Source organism: Coregonus clupeaformis, chromosome 1 (assembly GCF_020615455.1).
Source record: "Coregonus clupeaformis isolate EN_2021a chromosome 1, ASM2061545v1, whole genome shotgun sequence".
Lineage (NCBI taxonomy): Eukaryota > Metazoa > Chordata > Actinopteri > Salmoniformes > Salmonidae > Coregonus > Coregonus clupeaformis.
In genome coordinates this window covers 96,944,077-96,970,581 of record NC_059192.1, presented here as the reverse complement: position 1 = coordinate 96,970,581, position 26,505 = coordinate 96,944,077, and the positions used below count along the sequence as shown (strand labels likewise).

General features: G+C 42.6%; 1 protein-coding gene across 3 annotated transcripts in view; it reads right to left on the bottom strand.

Annotated features, from left to right (window-relative positions):
• The window catches only part of LOC121578051 (regulator of G-protein signaling 17), a 39,381-nt gene extending 13,537 nt beyond the window's left edge, over window positions 1-25,844 (bottom strand). For 2 of the 3 annotated variants that reach the window (XM_041892130.1, XM_041892149.1), the window contains exons 1-3: window positions 25,692-25,844; window positions 7,240-7,513; window positions 2,466-2,596 (exon numbers count right to left, since the gene is read on the bottom strand). In XM_041892130.1, coding sequence (XP_041748064.1) covers window positions 2,466-2,596; window positions 7,240-7,242 — 134 coding nt within the window. In that variant the 5' untranslated portion in view covers window positions 7,243-7,513; window positions 25,692-25,844. The remainder of the gene's footprint in view (window positions 1-2,465; window positions 2,597-7,239; window positions 7,514-25,691) is intronic. The other variant, XM_041892140.1, reaches the window with a different exon arrangement.
• Between the last annotated feature and the right edge of the window lie 661 nt (window positions 25,845-26,505).

Here is a 26,505-nt window from a genome sequence, read left to right as displayed (position 1 = left end):
AAAAAATTATCACGGACAACAACCACCTGAGCCACTGCCTGTTCACCCCGCTATCATCCAAAAGGCGAGGTCAGTACAGGTGCATCAAAGCTGGGACCGAGAGACTGAAAAACAGCTTCTATCTCAAGGCCATCAGACTGTTAAACAGCCATCACTAGGCGGCTTCCACCCAGTTACGTAACCCTGCACCTTAGAGGCTGCTGCCCCATATACATAGACTTGAAATCACTGACCTCTTTAATAATGGAACACTAGTCACTCTAATAATGTTTACATATTTTTGCTTTACTCATCTGATATGTATATACTGTATTATATTCTACTGTATTTTAGTCTATGCCACTTCGACATTGCTCATCCTAATATTTCTAATATTTATATATTCCTTAATTTCATTATTTTACTTTTAGGTTGTGTGCATTGTTGTGAATTGTTAGATATACTGCACTGTTGGAGCTAGAAACACAAGCATTTCGCTACACCTGCAATAACATCTGCTAAATATGTGTATGTGACAAATAACATTTGATTTGATGTGCTGCATTGACCAGGCTGACTGAATGCAAGTGTCTCGTGGTCGAGGAACAACAAATGCGCTCCTTGAGTGACAGGGGGCGGGGCTAGGTCTGTGTGTAAAGCATCATGGAGACAGAGAGAGCGGAGAGAGATGACTCAAGTAGCAAAGTAAACTATAAAAATGGATGTTACAAATGTCGTATCACATTTAACAAACCAAACATTCAAATACCTCTGTAGAAGGTCAAGTAAAAACCCAAACTGGTCCGTGCATCAATACTGGTATAGGGTAAAATACGGTATACCGCCCAGCCCTACGTTATATTACCTGGTGCTAAAACAATTTACTTACATTATGGTAGTTTTAGGGACAGATACCATGTAGTTATAGAATAGAACATTATTACCCAATAGAAGTACTGTATTTACAGGATAACACATCCTTCTAGGATAACACATCCTTATAGTAGCCTAACTCCGCATTGAGTGTTTATTGAGCACCGCTTTCCATTGAAGTGTCTTAGAGTAGGTGTGCAAACCTAGGATCAGTTTAGCCTTTTAGATCATAATTATATGGAGAGGGGGGACTTGATCCTAGATCAGCACTCCTACTCTAATAATTTGTGAATGCGAGTCCAAGGGTCATTCATGGCTTATCCTGATGTGTAGAATGACAGTCTCAAACAGAAAGTGTTGCTCAAGTTGTTTTGCCTTTTGCCTTCTGCTTTCTCAGGTCAGTCATGCGCACTAGGGACAATGTGCAATGCAACTGACTGGCAGAACTCTCAGAAGTTGTGTTGCAAAACATCAGTTGTCTCCAAACACATGACATATTCACTCTACATCAAGGACATCAAGAGTTTCTCAACACTCCAGAGTCTTCACTCATCACAATAGATCATGGATGTACCACTCCAGGCTAACATGAGAACAGACTTATTCTGAGCCCTAAAAGATTATATCATATATTATATCACTTGTACAGTGTTAGAGCTTTGTTTACAACCTTTGATCAGTTTGTAAATATATTACTTTTGATATCCAAATTACTGTTTGCTTATTTTGTCATCTTAAACTTATCCCCTTTTAAGCAAATGCAAAGGATGGCTTATGAATACAATAATGGGATAATATGCAAACTACAACCAATGATGTCCAGTCATATTTACAATGTTCCTTTCACATTAGCTACACAGAAAGAGGAAGAGCAGTAAGCATTAGTGATGGTAAAAAAACAGTACGACAGTTACATATTGCAATATTATTTGTGGGCCTCATTATAGCTCTCTTGTCTCTCTGCAGCAGACATATAGTGAGCAATATGTTTGGAACATCAAATCACAAAATCACAGTATCGAATCGCAATATATATAGTATCGTAAGAATCGCAATACATTTAGAATCGTAAGAATCACAATAAATACAGTATCGTATCGCCACCTAAGTATGGTGCTAATATCGTATCGTGAGGGCCCTGGCAATTCCCAGCCCTAGTAAGCAAACAGTAGTATATGGGAGTGTCTTTTCTTAAACTCTTTCCCCATGCAGCAGATAATTGGTCTGATAAACAATGTTTATGCGCCCATAGTACTGAAACCACTGAGTAATGTTTTACCTGGTGACCTACACTCTTTCATTACTTTGATCTCTACACAATGTGATCGGCCTAAATACTGGGTGGATAAAGGCAATAATGTCATTTTGGCGTAAAGGGGTGATATTTCCCTCTAGTTTACACTACTTTTCCCCCACTTATATCAAAACATTTTTCGAGTGAGGTTGAAAGGGATGTGGTCTTGAAAGTTATGATTCTGATTCAGTCTATAGCAGGGACTTCAGGAAAATCTAAATACAATTTCTCATCATTCTAAAGGTTATTTGGAGAACCATAGCCTACTGAAAATGGAGGAGACATGGGGACAGAAAACAGAAAGGGAGGTTTGACATACCAGAGGCATTTACAACAACCACACCAGCACATGCAGCAGTTCTTGGGTCTTGGGTGGCCAGGCACCTGGGGAGGACCTTCAATGTGTGGCTGCTGCCGTTTTCTCATATCAACTCCGCTTAAACTTCGGGGCTGTGGACGAAACCCAAACACATTGGTTAAGGACTATCCCATCTTCCTCATAGATGTATGAATATCACAACATTGGTTAGAGACTATATAAAAGGTATTTTTCCATTTCTAATAATAACTGGTTATTTTCTAACTTCGCCCACTCATTCATGTTGTAAACTTTTAATAATTTCAACAAAACCATTTTTAAAACAAGGTATTGTGTGTGTTGCAATCACAATCAAACCATGTCAACAATATTAATATTCAAACTCAGAGGCAAACATATAACATTTTCAGCTGTACAAGCCCAGAGAGAGCGAGAGAGAGAAAGCTAGAGAGGGCGAGCATGGGAGAGACAGCGAGAGAGGGCGAGAGAGAGATAGAAAGAGGTAGTGACAAAATAACACAGAGAGGATCCCCTCCTGGAGCTGGACTTGTTTGGCACTGAGCCAAATCTGCTCTGCTGTGTGAGCAAGAGATTGGCACACCCACAGAGACACCCTACACACTGAGGTCTCACATGAGCAGAAGCTGCTCAAATGTTCAGAGGCTGTGCTACATTATAGCCCTGTTGTGATAGGTGTGCCTAATACAGTGGGGGGAAAAAAGTATTTAGTCAGCCACCAATTGTGCAAGTTCTCCCACTTAAAAAGATGAGAGAGGCCTGTAATTTTCATCATAGGTACACATCAACTATGACAGACAAATTGAGAAGAAAAAATCCAGAAAATCACATTGTAGGATTTTTTATGAATTTATTTGCAAATTATGGTGGAAAATAAGTATTTGGTCACCTACAAACAAGCAAGATTTCTGGCTCTCACAGACCTGTAACTTCTTTAAGAGGCTCCTCTGTCCTCCACTCGTTACCTGTATTAATGGCACCTGTTTGAACTTGTTGTCAGTATAAAAGACACCTGTCCACAACCTCAAACAGTCACACTCCAAACTCCACTATGGCCAAGACCAAAGAGCTGTCAAAGGACACCAGAAACATAATTGTAGACCTGCACCAGGCTGGGAAGACTGAATCTGCAATAGGTAAGCAGCTTGGTTTGAAGAAATCAACTGTGGGAGCAATTATTAGGAAATGGAAGACATACAAGACCACTGATAATCTCCCTCGATCTGGGGCTCCACGCAAGATCTCACCCCGTGGGGTCAAAATGATCACAAGAACGGTGAGCAAAAAGCCCAGAACCACACGGGGGGACCTAGTGAATGACCTGCAGAGAGCTGGGACCAAAGTAACAAATCCTACCATCAGTAACACACTACGCCGCCAGGGACTCAAATCCTGCAGTGCCAGACGTGTCCCCCTGCTTAAGCCAGTACATGTCCAGGCCCGTCTGAAGTTTGCTAGAGTGCATTTGGATGATCTAGAAGAGGATTGGGAGAATGTCATATGGTCAGATGAAACCAAAATAGAACTGGAGTGGCCTGGCCAGTCTCCAGATCTCAACCCCATAGAAAATCTTTGGAGGGAGTTGAAAGTCCGTGTTGCCCAGCGACAGCCCCAAAACATCACTGCTCTAGAGGTGATCTGCATGGAGGAATGGGCCAAAATACCAGCAACAGTGTGTGAAAACCTTGTGAAGACTTACAGAAAACGTTTGACCTGTGTCATTGCCAACAAAGGGTATATAACAAAGTATTGAGAAACTTTTTTTATTGACAAAATACTTATTTTCCACCATAATTTGCAAATAAATTCATAAAAAATCCTACAATGTGATTTTCTGAAAAAAAAAATCTCATTTTGTCTGTCATAGTTGACGTGTACCTATGATGAAAATTACAGGCCTCTCTCATCTTTTTAAGTGGGAGAACTTGCACAATTGGTGGCTGACTAATAACTTTTTCCCCCCCACTGTATATATATACCTATATGTGAATAAAGGGTATATTGCTTACTAGGTCTATATGTGAGTAAAGGGTCTATAGCCCACTAGGACTATATGTGAGTAAAGGGTCTATAGCCCACTAGGTCTATATGTGAATAAAGGGTCTATAGCCCACTAGGACTATATGTGAGTCAAGGGGAATAAAACAAGCTAGCCTAAAGGTTGCAGTGCAATAGCTGTGTGCAATATCTCTATTGTGAGAGCCAACAAAAGTAGGATACAAAGTCATATGTTTTACAGGAAGGAAGGAGAGCTGCTAATTCTTAACACACCATTAACCTATTGACACTAATATGGCAAATCTATCCTGAGTGAATGAACACTCCAGTACATGAACAGAAGGCCTCCATCCTAACAAGCACATTCGGTAAATCAATCAATAAAATGATGAGCCTATTGGGAACATCCCTAGTAAATAAGATGAGCAATCTTTAAAAAGATGTGCCAACAATGGATACATCCTGGTACAGTCACCACGATTATTAACATCCTGGTACTGAATGGTACAATAATGCTTGTTTCAATCAATCCTAAAGAACAGATTATAATTATAATATAATAATTATAACAGGTTAATAATGACCATTGTGCATAATTTGGGTATGGAGTACTGTATATTATATATTTAGGCTAACCTTTAAGACACATTTCCTCTCTGCCCTCATTTCATCTCTCCTGTGATTCTACTTCACTACTTTTAAACTTTGCTCTCCAATCTAAAAGCTATTAAATAAAGGATAATCTTACCTGCAAAGTCATCATTCAACTTTCGCTCCTTATTTATGGACACTATCAATGAACAGTGAGGAGGTTTCCTGTCTCTGAGTAGCCTACACTTTAACATACATGATGATACATGGACCAATAGGCCAAATATGCAAATCTTGAGTTGACCACTTGAGCAGCCACCGGTGGAAAACATGCACATTGATGCAAAATACAGTGACGAACACCTTTGTTCTAGCTGGGGACACATCCTCGCCACTGAAAATAAATGCAAATAAAAGATCCCTCCATGTGGAAACACAAATATAGGCTTAGCCAAAGCACCTCCTTTACATTATGCAACTCATCACATTTTGTCCAGGATGAATTTCTTACTTTATTTCTATTGTCGAACTACAGTGAGGAGAATTTCTATTTTATTAGCCATTTGGGAAATGTACTGTCCTTTGATCTTGCTGTAAGAGCTGGGACAATGAACAAAAAATTACTGACACTAATATTGCCTTCCTCTTACAGAAGCGTTTTGCGTACGTCGGTAAATTTTTTATGATTTTGCTACACAACATTCTTGTAGATTTTTCGAAAACCATTATTTGGTCAAAACTAATAACTTATGCATTATGTTGATTCCTGCTATGAAAGTATCTGCCTGTGCCTGTTTCGCTGTTGGCTGCTGTGTGAGAGAGCTACTCTCACTCCCTCTCCCCACTGTGCACACAGAGGAGGGAGATATGTAGTCCAACAAAGTTTTTGTAGGTCATTAGCCTGCATTTACTGATAGATTAATCAATTAGCCTACATGGCTATATAGCAACAATATCATATTTACAGTTAGCAGTCTAGCTAAGTGTTGAGTTCCCCCTTCCTCAGGTGGTAAATAATATAGCCTTTAGGCCAATAACGACAAAGATGTCGGCAAATTCTCTGAAGAGCCAAAAATAAATATTATAATTCTGGATCCTATTTTGACAGGTTGCACATCAACACATCAACCATGATTTCCCTGGATATGTTCCATGAAATAGCTGACTTTTTGAGGCTAACATCTCAGTTATCTTACTTGGCACTGGAGAAAAATTGTCTAGAGCCCTGCCGCTAACATAAAGTAACTGTCCATTGCAATGTTATCGAGCCAAAGTTACATTTATCACAATATTACTTTTTGTCCATATCGCCCAGCTCAAGCACCTCCCCCCAAAAATCTAAAGCTAATTTACTCAATATTAACAGCTGGTGATCCTAGCCAGGCCTGCATCCTACATTTGTTGTAATGAAGGCTTAAATGAGGCTAGTAGGGTAATGTTGGCTTAATAAGGTTAGTAGGTAATGTAGGCGTAATAGGGTTAGTAGGTAATGTAGGCTTAATAGGGTTAGTAGGTAATGTAGGCGTAATAGGGTTAGTAGGGTAATGTAGGCTTAATATGGTTAGTAGGGTAATGTAGGGTTAATAGGGTTAGTAGGGTAATGTAGGCTTAATAGGGTTAGTAGGTTAACCTCCCGAGTGGCGCAGTGGTCTAAGGCACTGCATCGCAGTGCTAGCTGTGCCACTAGAGATCATGGTTCGAATCCAGGCTCCATGGGGCGGCGCACAATTGGCCCAGCGTCATCCAGGGTAGGGGAGGGAATGGCCGGCAGGGATGTAGCTCAGTTGGTAGAGCATGGCGTTTGCAGGCTATGTAGGCTTAATAGGGTTAGTAGGTAATGTAGGCGTAATAGGGTAATGTAGGCGTAATAGGGCCGTTCTAAAGCAGCCACCAGTGATGCAGACTCTCCAGTTTCCACCCATACTCACTCAGAGAGATGTGGTACTGCATTATATTTAAATGTTTGTCATTTAGCAAACGCTCTTATCCAGAGCGACTTACAGGAGTCTGTCAGATGTGTACAGCTGAATAGAATTTTGAGAATTCAAATAGGAACATATTGAATTTCCTTAAATCATGGATGGATACATGTAGGATCACATTTCATGAAACTTAGCAGTCACATTCACTACTATAAGGTCATGGGACTCTGCCCTAAGGAACCTACCATGAGAATCAGTCAGTTGTTTCCACAGACAGACACGGCAGGAGAATCATGGCGCTGAGGTAAGTGGTTGGTTGAACTTGGGTGGGTTCAAAAGTAAAGCACTAGGGTGTGTCTACAGGGTAGTATTGTTGTTCTCACCATCCTTGATGGAGGGCCAGGAGGTGAGGAAGGATAAGGAGGACAGCGGTCTCCGCCTGGGTCTCAGCAGAGCTCAGGGACTCAGTGGGTGGACCATTTGCACATGTTGAGCGCAAGGGGAGCAAAAATATACCATCTGGAAAAAAAGAACAGAAATACAGTGCATTGTAATATTGTACAGACAGATAGTGGGTTTATATTAACATTTGACCTTGGGTTACTGAAGCATTAGTCCAGGAGTGTCAAACTCAATTCCTGGAGGACCATGTGTTTGCAGGTGATTGATTAATTAACATCATTGATTAGTTAGGAACTCCCTTCATCTGGTGGTCTACGTCTTAATTGGAAAAATAATTGAAAACATGGCCCTCCAGGATTTGAGTTTGCCACCCCTGCATTAGGCCTACTTTTCACTCTTTGTTGATGAAGTCCACCACAAATCCAGGTATGTCTCTTATTCGACACCTCCAAAAATGAAACCACTGTGCATAATGTAGGCTATAGTCTAACAGTTTTCAAAAGTGACTGTTATGGACATGTAAGTTTGTGTTTCACAGTTTTAGGCTAGCTATAGCCTGGGTCTATACTGCAGAACTACAGCAAGCACATGACTGCAGAGGTCTAGATGGTCATCTCCATGACAACTACAGAGATCCTTTCTCATCTGGTTCCTAACATGGCCTGGGGAGGGCCACTGACAGACCTCAGCTAGGCAGGGTACTGTACAGAGGATCAGGAGGTTCACAATAAACACTTTATTCCATGTACTCACAAGTCAAAGTTAGCTCTGTCAGGAAAGTGTCTAGTGGCCTAGGGATCCAATCTGGCCCACTGCCATTTCAGCACCCTCTCCTCCAATCTGGCCCACTGCTATTTCAGCACCCTCTCCTCCAATCTGGGCCACTGCCATTTCAGCACCCTCTCCTCCAATCTGGCCCACTGCTATTTCAGCACCCTCTCCTCCAATCTGGCCCACTGCCATTTCAGCACCCTCTCCTCCAATCTGGCCCACTGCTATTTCAGCACCCTCTCCTCCAATCTGGCCCACTGCTATTTCAGCACCCTCTCCTCCAATCTGGCCAACTGCTATTTCAGCACCCTCTCCACCAATCTGGCCCACTGCTATTTCAGCACCCTCTCCTCCAATCTGGCCCACTGCTATTTCTGCACCCTCTCCTCCAATCTGGCCCACTGCCATTTCAGCACCCTCTCCTCCAATCTGGCCCACTGCTATTTCAGCACCCTCTCCTCTATCTTGCCTCTCTACTTCTGTTCTATCCAATAAACAACAAATAGACCGTATGTGAAGAGTGGGACTGCCCCAACGTAAACAGTAGCCTAAGAAAAGGTTCCACTAACAATAACATGCTGTTGCACATCCCCAGGACCTCTCCTCAGTCCCAACAGAGGACTCACATCCCCAGGACCTCTCCTCAGTCCCAACAGAGGACTCACATCCCCAGGACCTCTCCTCAGTCCCAACAGAGGACTCATCCCCAGGACCTCTCCTCAGTCCCAACAGAGGACTCACATCCCCAGGACCTCTCCTCAGTCCCAACAGAGGACTCACATCCCCAGGACCTCTCCTCAGTCCCAACAGAGGACTCACATCCCCAGGACCTCTCCTCAGTCCCAACAGAGGACTCACATCCCCAGGACCTCTCCTCAGTCCCAACAGAGGACTCAGATCCCCAGGACCTCTCCTCAGTCCCAACAGAGGACTCACATCCCCAGGACCTCTCCTCAGTCCCAACAGAGGACTCACATCCCCAGGACCTCTCCTCAGTCCCAACAGAGGACTCACATCCCTAGGACCTCTCCTCAGTCCCAACAGAGGACTCACATCCCCAGGACCTCTCCTCAGTCCCAACAGAGGACTCACATCCCCAGGACCTCTCCTCAGTCCCAACAGAGGACTCACATCCCCAGGACCTCTCCTCAGTCCCAACATAGGACTCACATCCCCAGGACCTCTCCTCAGTCCCAACATAGGACTCACATCCCCAGGACCTCTCCTCAGTCCCAACAGAGGACTCACATCCCCAGGACCTCTCCTCAGTCCCAACAGAGGACTCACATCCCCAGGACCTCTCCTCAGTCCCAACAGAGGACTCACATCCCCAGGACCTCTCCTCAGTCCCAACAGAGGACTCACATCCCCAGGACCTCTCCTCAGTCCCAACAGAGGACTCACATCCCCAGGACCTCTCCTCAGTCCCAACAGAGGACTCACATCCCCAGAGGCTTGACATAATTGCTTTCTATACTGCATGTCTGTGGTGGTCTATCCATGGCTAGCGAGAACTTCCCTCAACCAATTGGTTATCGCGAAGTACGAACATTCAAACCAGTTGCCAGTGGTCAAATCGCTGAACGTCTCCTTGCGTCTCCTCCATCCATTGTAATCTAATGATTTACAGTTGTTTGGTCACTCAGTGTTAAACAATGTGAATCCTCCAAAAGTGTGACCTTTTAAAGTTATGGTGGCTAGCCTAATTGAGTGTTCAATCAAACTTCCAACCATCCATTGTGTGGGTCTGCTTAGTTAGCCAGTTCAACCATTTGTCTTAGTCATTGGTGATGGTGAAAGTGTGCTAATTGCTAGGGTTGGGCGGTATCCAGATATTCATATCCTCATACCGTCCTCTCACCCCAGGATTTACGGTATTACTGGTTTAGTACACAAGTGGGCGCAAAAAAGCCCATTGTGCATGTATTACCAGAATGCTAACAAAATTACCACAAGTAATAGCGAATTTCCATGGAGGCTGCTAGCTAAATATGCTAGTGAGCGCAAACGAAAATAAACTAATTGCAAAGACAGGCAATCCAGCTCATAAAGTTATACATATATAGGTAGGAGCTACCGAATGTCATTTTTGGTGAGTTTTGACATTTACAAGCGAATTTGAACGAGAGACATTGTGCAAATGAAGAAAGATTTGACGCATGCAGTACTGGCTCTCCAGCAACATGTCTACAGGCTGTGTCAGTGTGTAGTCTGGAGTTGCTAGGGAAACGGGCCTGCCTGCTTGGAGAAGAGAGGGGAGGAGCAGGCCGCAGAGAACTGAGAGGAGAAAAACTCAAGGAAATCAAGATAGCAGTAGCAGCTGTACAAATAACTCATCCAAAGGGCTTTGACTTCTTAAACACAGCAGAAAACTAACACAATATGATGCCTGTCACCTTATTAATTCAGCCACTTACTTAGATAGCAAGTTAAACTAGTTGTTGTATTAAGGCAAAATTCTTAGTTTTTCCACGCAGGAAAAAAGAAATATCTTGCTGCGTTTTGTAAACTCAGATCTAAAATGTTTCTTATTGTAATTTCTAGTCGGCATCAGACTAATTTTCTGCTTCAGTTGCACTTCTCCACTCGGATGAGAATTCATGAACAGGCATTCTGCTACTTTTCTTTAAGCAAAACATTAGGAAATATAGCTGGTTACATTCTTCCTATGATAAACATTAGAAATATGATGGCCATGTATCGTTCTTTGCTAAAAAGGCAATGCTTTTCCATTGTAAGGTCATTTACTTGTGTGGCTGCCAGCCAAATAGCGTTGCACTTCTGTTATCTGATGAAAATGAAGCTATTTTCTGATGAATGTGTTGCACCAATGTATTTTCTGTGAAGGAAAACTATAGTTGCACATCCCTGATCCCTCTATTGAAGCAAAAAAACACTTGACTTTCAAAATAAAACAACCCCTGTCAACACACAGCTGGACTCAGCTCCTCCCACCTTCTCCTGTTGTGCTATTTAGAAACAAACACCTGACTGGCTCAGCTGTTCTGTAAGTACATTTCATAATGTAAAATAATGTGACAGGTGAAATGAAGAACGCAATCTACTTCATCTCCTAACGCATTGCACAAGTTGACTGCAGGTATTTACTTAAAAAGTTGGTACAAATATTAAAATGTATTGACGGTATTGAAAAACCATCCCTTGGCTATTTCCAAATACCCCGGTATACGGTGTACCGCCCAAGCCTACTCATTGCTTAAAGAGGGGCGACCCCTCACACCCTTAAGAACTCAATCTAGAAATATGGACAGATATTGCCATTTTTCAAATCTGGTATGATTTACTAATGTCAATAGTAGTGGTGTTGGAGGGCCAGTAGGAGGTACTCTTTACTCTGGCCTAAAAATAATAATAGAAGTATCCCAATGCCCCAGGGCAGTGATTGGGGACATTGCCCTGTAGGGTGCTGTCTTTTGGATGGGACATTAAACAGGTGTCCTGACACTCTGTGGTCACTAAAGATCCCATGGCACTTATCGTAAGAGTAGGGTTGTTAACCCTGGTGTCCTGGCTAAATTCCCAATCTGGCCCTCATACCATCATGACCACCTAATCATCCCCCAGCTTCCAATTGGCTCATTCATTCCCCCTCCTCTCCCCTGTAACCCCAGGTCGTTGCTGTAAATGAGAATATGTTTTCAGTCAACTTACCTGGTAAAATAAAAAACAATATGCTAACCCATAAATTCAAAGTTACTGTAAGTCAGTCTTTAGTTAGGCTTCTATGAACATTGATGAAAATCTGGAAAACGGAGAGCACATCCCATAGAATGGCCCTGATTGGCTACCAAATGCAAATATAGCCTACTAGGCCTAGCCTATAGGCTAAACGTTCAAATGGCTATTCCTGTACATATCCCCATACGCCAGTAATTGATATATGCTTCACCTTGAAACCAAGGCTCATCTAAATGCACCTTAAGTGGCCATACGACCAAAGTGCAACATGAAGTATGACTGACTGTCTGTATTGTTTTTAGGGGTGATGTAAAGTAACAGGAATTGATTAGCTGGTATTCAACTGGCTGACACATCACTACCTTCTAAGGGCAATATTGAGCAATATCCATATCTCAAGCAATATCCATATCGCAATATTTTGAACCGCCACTGAGCTGCGTGTAACGTCCGTTTTTATAGTTTACTCTGTTCCTCGTCTCTCTCCCTCTCTCCTCTTGCGGCTGCTTCCCAAACACACAACAAGTCCCGCCCCCTGTCACTCAAGTAGCTCAGTTCCTCCTCCCCGCTGTTAGATTCACTATAAGTTTGCATGTTGTTCTGTTAGGTCAAATGCAGTCAACAGATTGTTCCAAACAAGAACGATGCTGCTTTCCACTTTGCTTCTTAATATAAATCATTCTATTTATATGTTTTATTTCCAACAGTTCACCCAAGTGATTTTGATCTATATCGGCACACGTACATTTCATAGGCCTCCTACATACGTGAAAATGGAAAAGATCTGAGTTTACTTGTTTTTAGATAATTGACTGTAAAGGTAAAAATAAATTACATTTATTAAAAAACATTTTTTTCAAGAAATTATAAAATAGTTTGACAACCCTGTTTGTAAGCTTTCAAATGATATCAAACTCAACCTTTTATCTTTTTCAGTGATGAAGGCATGGAGGTCTCATGGTGGGAAGGGTACAAATGAAATAGTGGCTCAAATTTGAGCCACTATCTCCTGAATGTTTTGTCATTCAGCTCCAAAAAGTCACTTTATGACCACTTCTACTGTGGGGAAACATGTATGGAAGGTTTTGTTCAAATAAAAAGGGGTGTGGTCAAAAAAGTAACTGAATTCATATAGAACGACCCACAAGTAAATGTTATTGGGTTACGCTTAATTTAAAGCACAGCCACATAGGTTACCTACAAAAATGGTCCACCAAGTAGGCTAGGCTCTCCGTTATTAGCCCGTAATAACTCTGCATTTAGACAAGAATGAGACAAAACTACCCAAAATAAATGATTTTCAATCGAAGGGGGAGATGTGAGGTGACTGCATTCAGGACAAACAAAACATAGCAAACGTTTAACTGAAAGGAAAAGGTGCTGTCTTAAAAGATCAGTTGAAGAATAGGCTAATTGTATGAATAATTAAGATGGCTAACAGGGCAGTGTTGTACTGCACAGCTTGAGGTCACAAACCTCTACATTGAAAGGAAGAAAACAATGTAACTATTAGTGATGGGGGAAAAAATCTATACAGTCACATATCGGGATATTATTTTTGACGATATATCGTATCGTTTTAATAATATCGCAATATTATTTTTGCGCTAGCCGGCTGTACCTGCACCAAAAGTTTTTCCTTCATAGCTTGTTCTCCATCTTCTTTTTAAATAGTGAGCCAATTTGTTTTCAACACTTATTTCCATGACTGATCAAAACTCGTTTCCTCATGGCTCTCTCTTGTCCTTCTGCAGCAGACAAATGGAGAGCAATATGTTTGGAACATCTAATCGCAATAAAATCACAGTATCGAAATCGGCACCTAAGTATCTTGATAATATTATATCGTAAGGTCCCTGGCAATTCCCAGCCCTACAAACCGCTACATCAAAAGGGAGAAAAACAATGTTGGAAAAGTGGGCGGTTCTTTCTCTTACCACCCCACTTCTGTAGTTCATTCAGTTTGCTACAGTTCTCTTCAGCCAAGCGGGAGGCACTTAGCATAAATATTGTGAATGGGTAATGTTGTGATTCATGTTGGCTTCAGCAATGTTTGTTTGAACGTGATTCTGTCCTAAAATTGCTAGCTAGCTTTGTCCTAGTATTTGGTAGTTTAGGATGCTGTCAGTTAATAATATAATAATAATAATATGCCATTTAGCAGACGCTTTTATCCAAAGCGACTTACAGTCATGCGTGCATACATTTTTTTATTGTTTTTGTGTATGGGTGATCCCGGGGATCGAACCCACTACCCTGGCGTTACAAGCGCCGTGCTCTACCAGCTGAGCTACAGAGGACCACAAGGACCACAGTTGTTGCATGTTATGGTTGTTGAAGTCTTTTTTAGCTAGTTTGAGTCCTAGATTTTAAATGCGGCGGAATCATACGTATTACAGTCCCATCAACCAATTTCAGATAAATGTCACCTGTCATATTTTGAGTGATTTTTACAAAATGCTAATTCGAGAAACCCATGGACGGCCTCTAGCTCGTCGCCTAACAGGGTGTCACCTTTTTTTTATTTTTAAACAGACTATTCACAAGGGCTCAATGGCGGGAATACATTTCGGGGAGAAGTAGGAGTTTCACTGATCTAATGTATTACCATGAAGTGGTTTTCTGTATAACCTCAGAGTTAAAGGTCACGCAATGCAAACCTAACGCTTTGTTCAGACAGACTCCGGAGGAGCTAAAGGGTAGAGCTGCCGCTTTCAAGGAGCGGGACTCTAACCCGGACGCTTATAAGAAATCCTGCTATGCCCCCTGACGAACCATCAAACAGGCAAAGAGTCAATACAGGACTAAGATTTAATCGTACTACACCGGCTTCGACATTCGTCGGATGTGGCAGGGCTTGCAAACTATTACGGACTACAAAGGGAAGCACAGCCGCGAGCTGCCCAGTGACACAAGCCTACCAGATGAGCTAAATCACTTCAATGCTTGGTTCGAGGCAAGCAACACTGAAGCATGCATGAGAACATCAGCTGTTCTGGATGACTGTGATCACGCTCTCCGTAGCCGATGTGAGTAAGCCTTTTAAGCAGGTCAACATTCACAAGGCCGCAGGGCCAGACGGATTACCAGGAAGTGTACTCCGAGCATGCGCTGACCAACTGGCAAGTGTCTTCACTGACATTTTCAACATTTCCCTGACTGAGTCTGTAATACCAACATATTTCAAGCAAACCACCAGTCCCTGTGCCCAAGAACACTAAGATAACCTGCCTAAATGACTACTGACCCATAGCACTCATGTCTGTAGCCATGAGGTGCTTTGAAAGGCTGGTCATGGCTCACATCAACACCATTATCCCAGAAACCCTAGACCCACTCCAATTTGCATACCGCCTCAACAGATCCACAGATGACGCAATCTCTATTGCACTCCACACTGACCTTTCCCACCTGGACAAGAGGAACACCTACAGTGAAGGAAAAAAGTACTTGATCCCCTGCTGATTTTGTATGTTTGCCCACTGACAAAGAAATGATCAGGCTATGATTTTAATGGTAGGTTTATTTGAACAGTGAGAGACAGAATAACAACAAAAAAATCCAGAAAAACGCATGTCAAAAATGTTATAAATTGATTTGCATTTTAATGAGGGAAATAAGTATTTGACCCCCTCTCAATCAGAAAGATTTCTGGCTCCCAGGTGTCTTTTATAAAGGTAACGAGATGAGATTAGGAGCACACTCTTAAAGGGAGTGGTCCTAATCTCAGCTTGTTACCTGTATAAAAGACACCTGTCCACAGAAGCAATCAATCAATCAGATTCCAAACTCTCCACCATGGCCAAGACCAAAGAGCTCTCCAAGGATGTCAGGGACAAGATTGTAGACCTACACAAGGCTGGAATGGGCTACAAGACCATCGCCAAGCAGCTTGGTGAGAAGGTGACAACAGTTGGTGTGATTATTCTCAAATGGAAGAAACACAAAATAACTGTCAATCTCCCTCGGCCTGGGGCTCCATGCAAGATCTCACCTCGTGGAGTTGCAATGATCATGAGAACGGTGAGGAATCAGCCCAGAACTACACGGGAGGATCTTGTCAATGATCTCAAGGCAGCTGGGACCATAGTCACCAAGAAAACAATTGGTAACACACTACGCCGTGAAGGACTGAAATCCTGCAGCGCCCGCAAGGTCCCCCTGCTCAAGAAAGCACATATACAGGCCCGCCTGAAGTTTGCCAATGAACATCTGAATGATTCAGAGGAGAACTGGGTGAAAGTGTTGTGGTCAGATGAGACCAAAATCGAGCTCTTTGGCATCAACTCAACTTGCTGTGTTTGCAGGAGAAGGAATGCTGCCTATGACCCCAAGAACACCATCCCCACCGTCAAACATGGAGGTGGAAACTTTGGGGGTGTTTTTCTGCTAAGGGGACAGGACAACTTCACCGCATCAAAGGGACGATGGACGGGGCCATGTACCGTCAAATCTTGGGTGAGAACCTCCTTCCCTCAGCCAGGGCATTGAAAATGGGTCGTGGATGGGTATTCCAGCATGACAATGACCCAAAACACACGGCCAAGTCAACAAAGGAGTGGCTCAAGAAGAAGCACATTAAGGTCCTGGAGTGGCCTAGCCAGTCTCCAGACCTTAATCCCATAGAAAATCTGTGGAGGGAGCTGAAGGTTCGAGTTGCCAAACGTCAGCCTCGAAACCTTAATGACTTGGAGAAGATCTGCAAAGTGGAGTGCGACAAAATCCCTCCTGAGATGTGTGCAAACCTAGTGGCCAACTACAAGAAACGTCTGACCTCTGTGATTGCCAACAAAGGTTTTGCCACCAAGTACTAAGTCATGTTTTGCAGAGGGGTCAAATACTTATTTCCATCATTAAAAAACAAATCAATTTATAACATTTTTGACATGCATTTTTCTGGATTTTTTTTATGTTATTCTGTCTCTCACTGTTCAAATAAACCTACCATTAAAATGATAGACTGATCATGTCTTTGTCAGTGGGCAAACGTACAAAATCAGCAGGGGATCAAATACTTTTTTCCCTCACTGTATGTGAGAATGCTATTCATTGACTACAGCTCAGCGTTCAACACCATAGTGCCCTCAAAGCTCATCACTAAGCTAAGGACCCTGGGACTAAACACCTCCCTCTGCAACTGCATCCTGGACTTCCTGACAGGCCGTCCCCAGGTGGTAAGGGTAGGTAACAACACATCTCCCACGCTGATCCTCAACACGGGTTGCCCCTCAGGGTTCGTGCTCAGTCCCCTCCTGTACTCCCTGTTCACCCATGACTGCATGGCCAGGCACGACTCCAAAACCATCATTAAGTTTGCAGACGACACAAGTGGTAGGCCTGATCACCGACAACGATGAGACAGCCTATAGGGAGGAGGTCAGACAAGTGTGGTGCCAGGATAACAACATCTCAACGTGATCAAGACAAAGGAGATGATTGTGGACTACAGGAAAAAAGAGGACTGAGCACGCCCCCATTCTCATCGACGAGGCTGTAGTGGAACAGGTTGAGAGCTTCAAGTTCCTTGGTGTCCACATCACCAACAAACTATCATGGTCCAAACACACCAAGACAGTCATGAAGAGGGCATTATAGAGCCTATTCCCCCTCAGGAGACTGAAAAGATTTGGCATGGGTCTTTAGATCCTCAAAAAGGTATACAGCTGCACCATCGAGAGCATCCTGACTGGTTGCATCACCGCATGGTATGGCAACTGCTCGGCCTCCGACTGCAAGGCAATACAGATGGTAGTGCTTACGGCCCAGTACATCACTGGGACCAAGCTTCCTGCCATCCAGGACCGCTATACCAGGCGGTGTCAGTTGAAGGCCCTAAAAATTGTCAAAGACTCCAGCCACCCTAGTCATAGACTGTTCTCTCTGCTACCGCACGGCAAGCGGTACCGGAGTTCCAGGTCTAGGTCCAAAAGGCTTCTTAACAGCTTCTACACCCAAGCCATAAGACTCCTGAACAGCTAATCATGGAGACCTTTCGGTTACTGGCACAACGCCCTTAACCACTAAGCTACCTGCCGCCCCACTTTAACTCTACCCACATGTACATATTACCTCGACTAACCGGTACCCCCGCACATTGACTGTGTACTGGTACCCCCAGTATATAGCCTCCCTACTGTTATTATATTTTACTTATCTATTTTTTACTTAACACATTCTTATTTTTTATTTATTTTTCTTTCTTAACTCTGCACTGTTGGTTAAGGGCTTGTCAGTAAGCATGTCACTGTTGGTTAAGGGCTTGTCAGTAAGCATGTCACTGTTGGTTAAGGGCTCGTCAGTAAGCATGTCACTGTTGGTTAAGGGCTCGTCAGTAAGCATGTCACTGTTGGTTAAGGGCTCGTCAGTAAGCATGTCACTGTTGGTTAAGGGCTCGTCAGTAAGCATGTCACTGTTGGTTAAGGGCCTCGTCAGTAAGCATGTCACTGTTGGTTAAGGGCTCGTCAGTAAGCATGTCACTGTTGGTTAAGGGCTCGTCAGTAAGCATGTCACTGTTGGTTAAGGGCTCGTCAGTAAGCATGTCACTGTTGGTTAAGGGCTCGTCAGTAAGCATGTCACTGTTGGTTAAGGGCTCGTCAGTAAGCATGTCACTGTTGGTTAAGGGCTCGTCAGTAAGCATGTCACTGTTGGTTAAGGGCTCGTCAGTAAGCATGTCACTGTTGGTTAAGGGCTCGCCAGTAAGCATGTCACTGTTGGTTAAGGGCTCGTCAGTAAGCATTTCACTGTAAGGTCTACACCTGTTGTATTCGGCGCATGTGGCAAATAACATTTGATCTGATTTGACTCCGGAAATATGGCAAAGAAGCACAATGTTTACCTCTGACCACTCCCGATTCAGTGTGTATTTTGAGTAGATTAAGAGCCGAGAGATTTTGGGGTGCTCTGCACTTCCTTATTGAAACAAATAACTAGCAACATCTAAAAGCCAAAATCATGATTTGAATTAGAGCCAACATTACCATATGAGTGACAGGTTGACAGTTAGGCCTACTAGTCCAGGCGATTATGTGAAAATATATGTCAACTTTTTCATAAAAGCATGAATCTTGGTACAATAATTTCTCTACTCCACCTGTCTGCAAAGAACTTGAAACATTGTATCAACTATCAGCTGGGTCTGGCCAGAAGCTTGTGCTAGCAAACTTGAAACATTGTATCAACTATTCTGGGCCCTCTGAGTTTCCCGCACCAGTGAGCTGCGACACACAGCAACAGACACAGCAACAGACACAGCTGTATTTGCGCAAGGGATAAGAAGTAATTAGGTATTTTATTACTTTTCCACTGGATCAGAGCATGACATTTTTCCCTTTTACGCCGAGGCTCGTGGTTATTTGAGAAGCTCCACAGCTCATTAGTGGTGGTGATTTAAGACAATCAGAAATACTATCCCGTGTGACTCAGTTGATAGAGCATGGTGCTTTCAACGCCAGGGTTGTGGGTTCGATTCCCATGGGGGACCAGTAAGGGAAAAAAGTATGAAAATGTATGCACTCACTACTGTAAGTCGCTCTGGATAAGAGTGTCTGCTAAATGACAAAAATGTCAAAGTAGATCCCCAAATGAGCACATTTATACATTTGCGCGCAGTCTAGGTCGCCTAGGCCTACTTCTATGCATAATCAGGTGCGCGTCCTTGCTCAACATTGACAGGAGCGCTCCAAACAAAAGACAATGAGTAAATGGAATGAAATAAACCAAAACTCGTTTCTCACAAGTGTAGCATAGGTTGTGCGCTCTGCAAACAACGTGTCCACTCCGACAATGAGAATGGTAAATTACTGTAATAATAATAATAATAATAATATAATGAATGTATTAACAGAAATTACCCTAACCAAACAAACATTGTAGATTAGAAATGATGGGGATTAATGGTAAATGTACTACTGGTGACTTATGTAATGCGGAATTGATAGGCACTAACTATCATACAATTCACACAATGAAGTTGTGAAACAATTAATGTGCATGAATTGGTGGGAGAGAGTGCATTAGAGACACGCCTTGTGCATCCCCTTCTACTTGACTCAACATTTTAAAATTATACCCAAGACACATTATCTTCACACATACTGTAGGCCTAAGGAATACTCTCACAAACGGTGTCAGGTCCAAAGCAGTAGCTATTTATTGAAAACAATTGCAATTTTGAAACAAATGCAATTTCACTTATTTTCTCAATTTTATCAAATTGCTTGGCGTGCCAAGGCAAATACTGCCTTACTTTGCCGATGCCTGTCTTAGAGTGATGGACTATGCCATCCCCGCGGCCTCCGCAATGGATTAGTCCACAGGTGCGAAAAAGACCAGTGTCTCATTTGCCATGAAAAAAAACATGTGCGTCCACTCGACAAGAAAAAATCTGTCGACCAACAGCCTATCAACCAAACAGTCGACCAGTCGACTAAATGGGGTACGCCCTACTTCATTAACATCTCAACTTCATAACAAACACTGGTGGATAGCTTTGAGAGGAAAAACAAGCTCTGTGAGCCCTTTCAGTCAAGCGATGAAATATGATTGACTGAAAAACCTTTTGAGACTTGGGCTCCCTGCTCTGTAATGGCCAAAATGTATGCAGTTCTTCTACTTTAACTGGTCAAATAAAGTCTGCACTCCAACATTTAGACATTAAGGATAATTATGAAAGTGGTTTAATTCTTTTTATTTTATTTTGCATGATCAGGTTGACTTTCCCAGGAAATTGACAGGGTATAGTCTACCATCACTACCTGTCAATTAAAATAGCTAGAATGAATGCATTGTCAATTTTTGTGATAGCCTATGGCCTTTTCTCAATTGGGCATAAGTCCGTCCTCTCCTTGGCTCTTCAGTCCTTCTATCCTCCGTGACTCAGAAACGGAGTCGCTATATGTAGGAGTGTCAATTCCATTGAGATAGATATAGGACTCTAGATGGATATAATCAGTTTTAGCATGGACATTGCCATCATTTTAAAGTAGTCAACTGGGTGGGGATTCCCATGGTTTAGGAGTAATCAGCCAACGATCATGGCATTGTCTTCTTCTTTAAATTGGTTTGCCTAGTTAGTAAATGGCTTTGAGCGACATCTAGTGGCCACAGTAAATTAATGACATACAAGATTTGGTTCAGGACTCCAGCACGGCAGATGGAGGTAAAATCACCAATATTAGCTTTACGCTTTTTTCAAACACAAAAAAAAAAATGGAGGTAGCCTCAATGGCGCTGCCCCATGCCGTCACAGTCCTCATAATGGCACAGATACAAAGAGGATAGTTCACCCAAATTACAAAATGACATTGGTTTCCTTACCCTATAAGCAGTCTATGGACAAGGTATGACAGCAATCCATGATTTGGTTTAGTTTCCCTGGCACTGTTTCCACATGCTAACGATTTAGCATTTGTCATTTAAGTCATGGGACTCATATTAGCATTTCTTGTGCATCAATTTCAAATAATCTATAAGTGACTTTGTTGAGCTTCACAATCAAGGGACGTTTCTTTTTTTGCTGAGTTTATATATATTCTCAACTCTGTGCGTTACAGGGAATACATCCTCCTCCCTCATGTGGTACCCTTCCTGCAGGCTCATCCTGACATGACCCTCCAGCATGACAATGCCACCAGCCATACTGCTCGTTCTGTGCGTGATTTCATGCAAAACAGGATTCTCAGTGTTCTGCCATGGCCAGCGAAGAGTCCGGATCTCAATCCCACTGAGCACGTCTGGGAACTGTTGGATCGGAGGGTGAGGGCTAGGGCCATTCCCTCCAGAAATGTCCAGGAACTTGCAGGTGCCTTGGTGGAAGAGTGTGGTAACATCTCACAGCAAGAACTGGCAAATCTGGTGCAGTCCATAAGGAGGAGATGCACTGCAGTACTTAATGCAGCTGGTGGCCACACCAGATACTGATTGTTACTTTTGATTTTGACCCCCCCTTTGTTCAGGGAAACATTATTCAATTTCTGTTAGTCACATATCTGTGGAACTTGTTCAGTTTATGTCTCAGTTGCTGAATCTTGTTATGTTCATACAAATATTTACACATGTTAAGTTTGCTGAAAAGAAATGCAGTTGACAATGAGAGGACGTTTCTTTTTTTGCTGAGATATATATATACACACATACGGTACCAGTCAAAAGTTTGGACACACCTACTCATTCAAGGGTTTTTCTTTATTTCTTTATTTTTACTATTTTCTACATTGTAAAATAATAATGAGGACATCAAAACTATGAAATAACACATATGGAATCATGTAGTAACCAAAAAAGTGTTAAACAAATCAAAAAATATTTTATATTTGAGATTCCTCAAATAGCCACCCTTTGCCTTGATGACAACTTTGCACACTCTTGGCATTCTCTCAACCAGCTTCATGAGGTAGTCACCTGGAATGCATTTCAAATAACAGGTGTGCCTTCTTAAAAGTGAATTTGTGGAATTTCTTTCTTTCTTAATGCGTTTCAGCCAATCAGTTGTGTTGTGACAAGGTAGGTACAGAAGATAGCCCTATTTGGTAAAAGACCAAGTCCATATTATGGCAAGAACAGCTGAAATAAGCAAAGAGAAATGACAGTCCATCATTACTTTAAGACATGAAGGTCAGTCAATCTGGAAAATGTCAAGAACTTTTAAAGTTTCTTCAAGTGCAGTCGCAAAAACCATCAAGCGCTATGATGAAACTGAAATTGCAGCCCAAATAAATCAACTGTTCAGAGGAGACTGCGTGAGTCAGGCCTTCATGGTGGAATTGCTGCAAAGAAACCACTACTAAAGGACACCAATAAGAAGAAGAGACCTGCTTGGGCCAAGAAACACATGCAATGGACATTAGACCGGTGGAAATGTGTCCTTTGGTCTGGAGTCCAAACTGGAGATTTTTGGTTCAAACCGCCGTGTCTTTGTGAGACGCGGTGTGAGCGAACGGATGATCTCCGCATGTGTATTTCCCACCGTAAAGCATGGAGGAGGAGGTGTTATGGTGTGGGGGTGCTTTGCTGGTGACACCGTCTGTGATTTATTTAGACTTCAAGGCACACTTAACCAGCATCGCTACCATAGCATTCTGCAGCGATATGCTATCCCATTGGTTTGCGCTTAGTGGGAGTATCATTTGTTTTTCAACAGAACAATGACCCAACACACCTCCAGGCTGTGTAAGGGCTATTTGACCAAGAAGGAGAGTGATGGAGTGCTGCATCAGATGACTTGGCCTCCACAATCACCCTCCCTCAACCCAATTGAGATGGTTTGGGATGAATTGGACCGCAGAGTGAAGGAAAAGCAGCCAACAAGAGCTCAGCATATGTGGGAACTGCTTCAAGACTGTTGGAAAATCATTCCTCATGAAGCTGGTTGAGAGAATGCCAAGAGTGTGCAAAGCTGTCATCAAGGCAAATGATGGCTACTTGAAGAATCTAAAACATTTTGATTTGTTTTACACTTTTTTGGTTACTATATGATTCCATATGTGTTACTTCATAGTTTTGATGTCTTCACTATTATTCTACAATGTAGAAAATAGTAAAAATAAAGAAAAACCCTTGAATGAGTAGGTGTGTCAACTTTTGACTGGTACTAATATATATATATATATATATATATATATATATATATATATATATATATATATATATATATATATATATATATATATACACACACACACACACACACGAGTATGTGGACACACCTTCAAATGAGTGGATTTGGCTATTTCAGCCACACCCGTTGCTGACAGGTGTTTAAAATCAAGCACACAGCCATGCAATCTCCATAGACAAACATTGGCAGTAGAATGGCCTTACTAAAGAGCTCAGTGATAGGATGCCACCTTTCCAACAAGTCAGTTCGTCCAATTTCTGCCCTGCTAGAGTTGCCCCGGTCAACTGTAAGTGCTGTTATTGTGAAGTGGAAACATCTAGGAGCAACAACGGCTCAGCTGCGAAGTGGTTTCATGAAGCTCCCGACGTACAGTTCTTGCGCTGAAGTTGCTTCCAGAGGCAGTTTGTAACTTGGTAGTGAGTGTTGTAACAAAGGCCAACCGATTTTTACACGCTATACACTTCAGCACACAGCGGTCCTGTTCTGAAAGCTTGTGTTTCTCCATGGCCGAGCAGCTGCACACAAGCCTAAGATCACCATGCGCAATGCCAAGCGTCAGCTTGAGTGGTGTAAAGCTCGCCGTCATTGGACTCTGGAGCAGTGGAAATGCATTCTCTGGAGTGATAAATCCCACTTCACCATCTGGCAGTCCGATGGACAAATCTGGGTTTGGGGGATGCCAGGAGAACGCTACCTGCCCCAATGCATAGTGCCAACTGTACAGTTTGGTGGAGGAGGAATAATGGTCTGGGGCTGTTTTTCATGATTCAGGCTCGGCCCCTTAGTTCCAGTGAAGGGAAATCTTAACGCTACAGCATACAATGGCATTCTAGATGATTCAGTGCTTCCAACTTTGTGCCAAAAGTTTGAGGAAGGCCCTTTCCTGTTTCAGCATGACAATGCCCTCGTGCACAAAGCGAGGTCCATACAGAAATGGTTTGTCGAAATCGGTGTGGAAGACCATCTAACACATTTGGGATGAATTGGAAAGCCGACTGCGAGCCAGGCCTAATCGCCCAACATCAGTGCCCGACCTCACTAATGCTCGTGGCTGAATGGAAGCAAGTCCCCGCAGCAATGTTCCAAAATCTAGTGGAAAGCCTTCCCAGAAGAGTGGAAGCTGTTATAGCAACAAAGGGGGGGATCAACTCCATATTAATGCACATGATTTTTGGAATGAGATGTTCGACGAGCAGGTGTCCACATACTTTTGGTCATGAAGTGTACTTTAGGATGATTTGGACATGATACATGAAAAATGCTAATATCGCTCCCATGAGTTAAATGGGATTTGTGCCAAAATGCTGTAATGATAGCATGTAGAAACAGTGCCAGCTGTTTCCTCTGAGAAAAGCATGCACACATTTAAAAGGTATATGCTACTTATCCTTTGTTTCATCTATAAAATACCACACTTTTTTTTTACCACTTTACACATGTATTTTGGGATTCCACCTCTGTTAACGTAATTTGCCTGATGATGTGCTAGTGGAGGAGAGTCATTTCTAATTCTCACAAACGTATTTGTTTCCAAGTTCCCTCTCTTTACAACCTCTCCTGGATTACCTTTGACCTTTTTCAAAAAGAGGCGAGGAGAGGATGGAGGAAAGTACGCGAGTAATCGAGAGACCAATTGAGATTCTACCCTTCTATTCCATATGGAAAACGGTAGGCAGGAGCGGTAGTCTAGTTCATCAATACCAAGTAAACTGACTCGCGGCCAATTGAAATGGATGACAGTTGGCTAGCTAGTGAGTAGTGGTAAAACCGTACATTTTAGCGCTAGTTAACTAAATACATTTTAAAGCATATGCATGCTTGCTAAAACATTCGCATCATAACTCTCGTTGCCTGCAGCTCCTGGGGTGTTTTGCATGTTCTCTGTGATTCGAAGCATCTGCAGCTGTGATTCTGCACTACCTAGCTAGCTAAAACATTGCATGTAACGTTAGCTGCAAAGACAACCTGATTCTGCTTGGCAAGACACCACATGATAATGCAAATCCAATAGAAAACTACAATAGTGCCTTATTGTCGCATCAACAAAAATAAGAATAACCCCCAATTTCTGTATAGCTAGCTAGCTATCTAGCTAACATTAGACCGTTCTCATTTTCTGTGCTGTGAAGAAGAGGCGGCAGCTAGCTATGAGACTAGCATGGCTAGTGCTAGGTCGTGGGACATTTAACAGAAGAATATCCATCATCTTACCCTTTTAATTCTGGTTGTCAGTCTTCTGTAGTGATTACCTTATACGTGTTTTATGTTGATGCTTGTTAAATCGCACAGTAAATATGCATCCTGCCTTATAATCTCCATCCGCGGTGTTTTTCTTCCATCCGCCCAACTTCAGCACCGACAACGAGCCAGTGGATATACTGCGCATGCGTGCTGCTGTCACTGTCAGCTCACGCTGGCCAGGCTGCAGAGTGGGGAAAACTGAGTTGCTACATTGATTTTTCAAAGATGGAGGTAGTAATATTGAATCATTTACTGTATGTTTCCAAGTGTCTTTGCCATAAAGATAGCCACTGTCCCCGGTTACAAAATTGCAACTTTGTAAACGAGGACGAATGACACGTCATGTGTCATATCACATGTTTCTTGTAACATAAGCGGTAATTTATACGCTTTATCAAGTACTGGAAAAAGTGGGCTTGGTATGTGTATGTAGGAACATGTTTTAATGCCATGCAAGATCATCGCTCTGTTGGGCACGGGCCTTCAGCACCTTTACTTTTACACAATATGTTGTTTTAGGTCGTTTTAAATATATTTAATATACAGTATTCCATTATAAATATACCATCATTTAAGTATTCCTAATTGCCATAATAAATATGAAGAGTGGCTATTGCTGCCTACTTCCAAAGCTGCAGAGGCTTTAATTCTGTCACACATTTTCTGTAATTTGTTGGTTGTTCTATTTTTTAGGGTTCTCCTTGGCACACCTTGATGTAGCCTGAAAGACAGTAGCTAATTCTGATCTTACCCATCACTAAGCATTGGCTAGATGTAGTTCAGG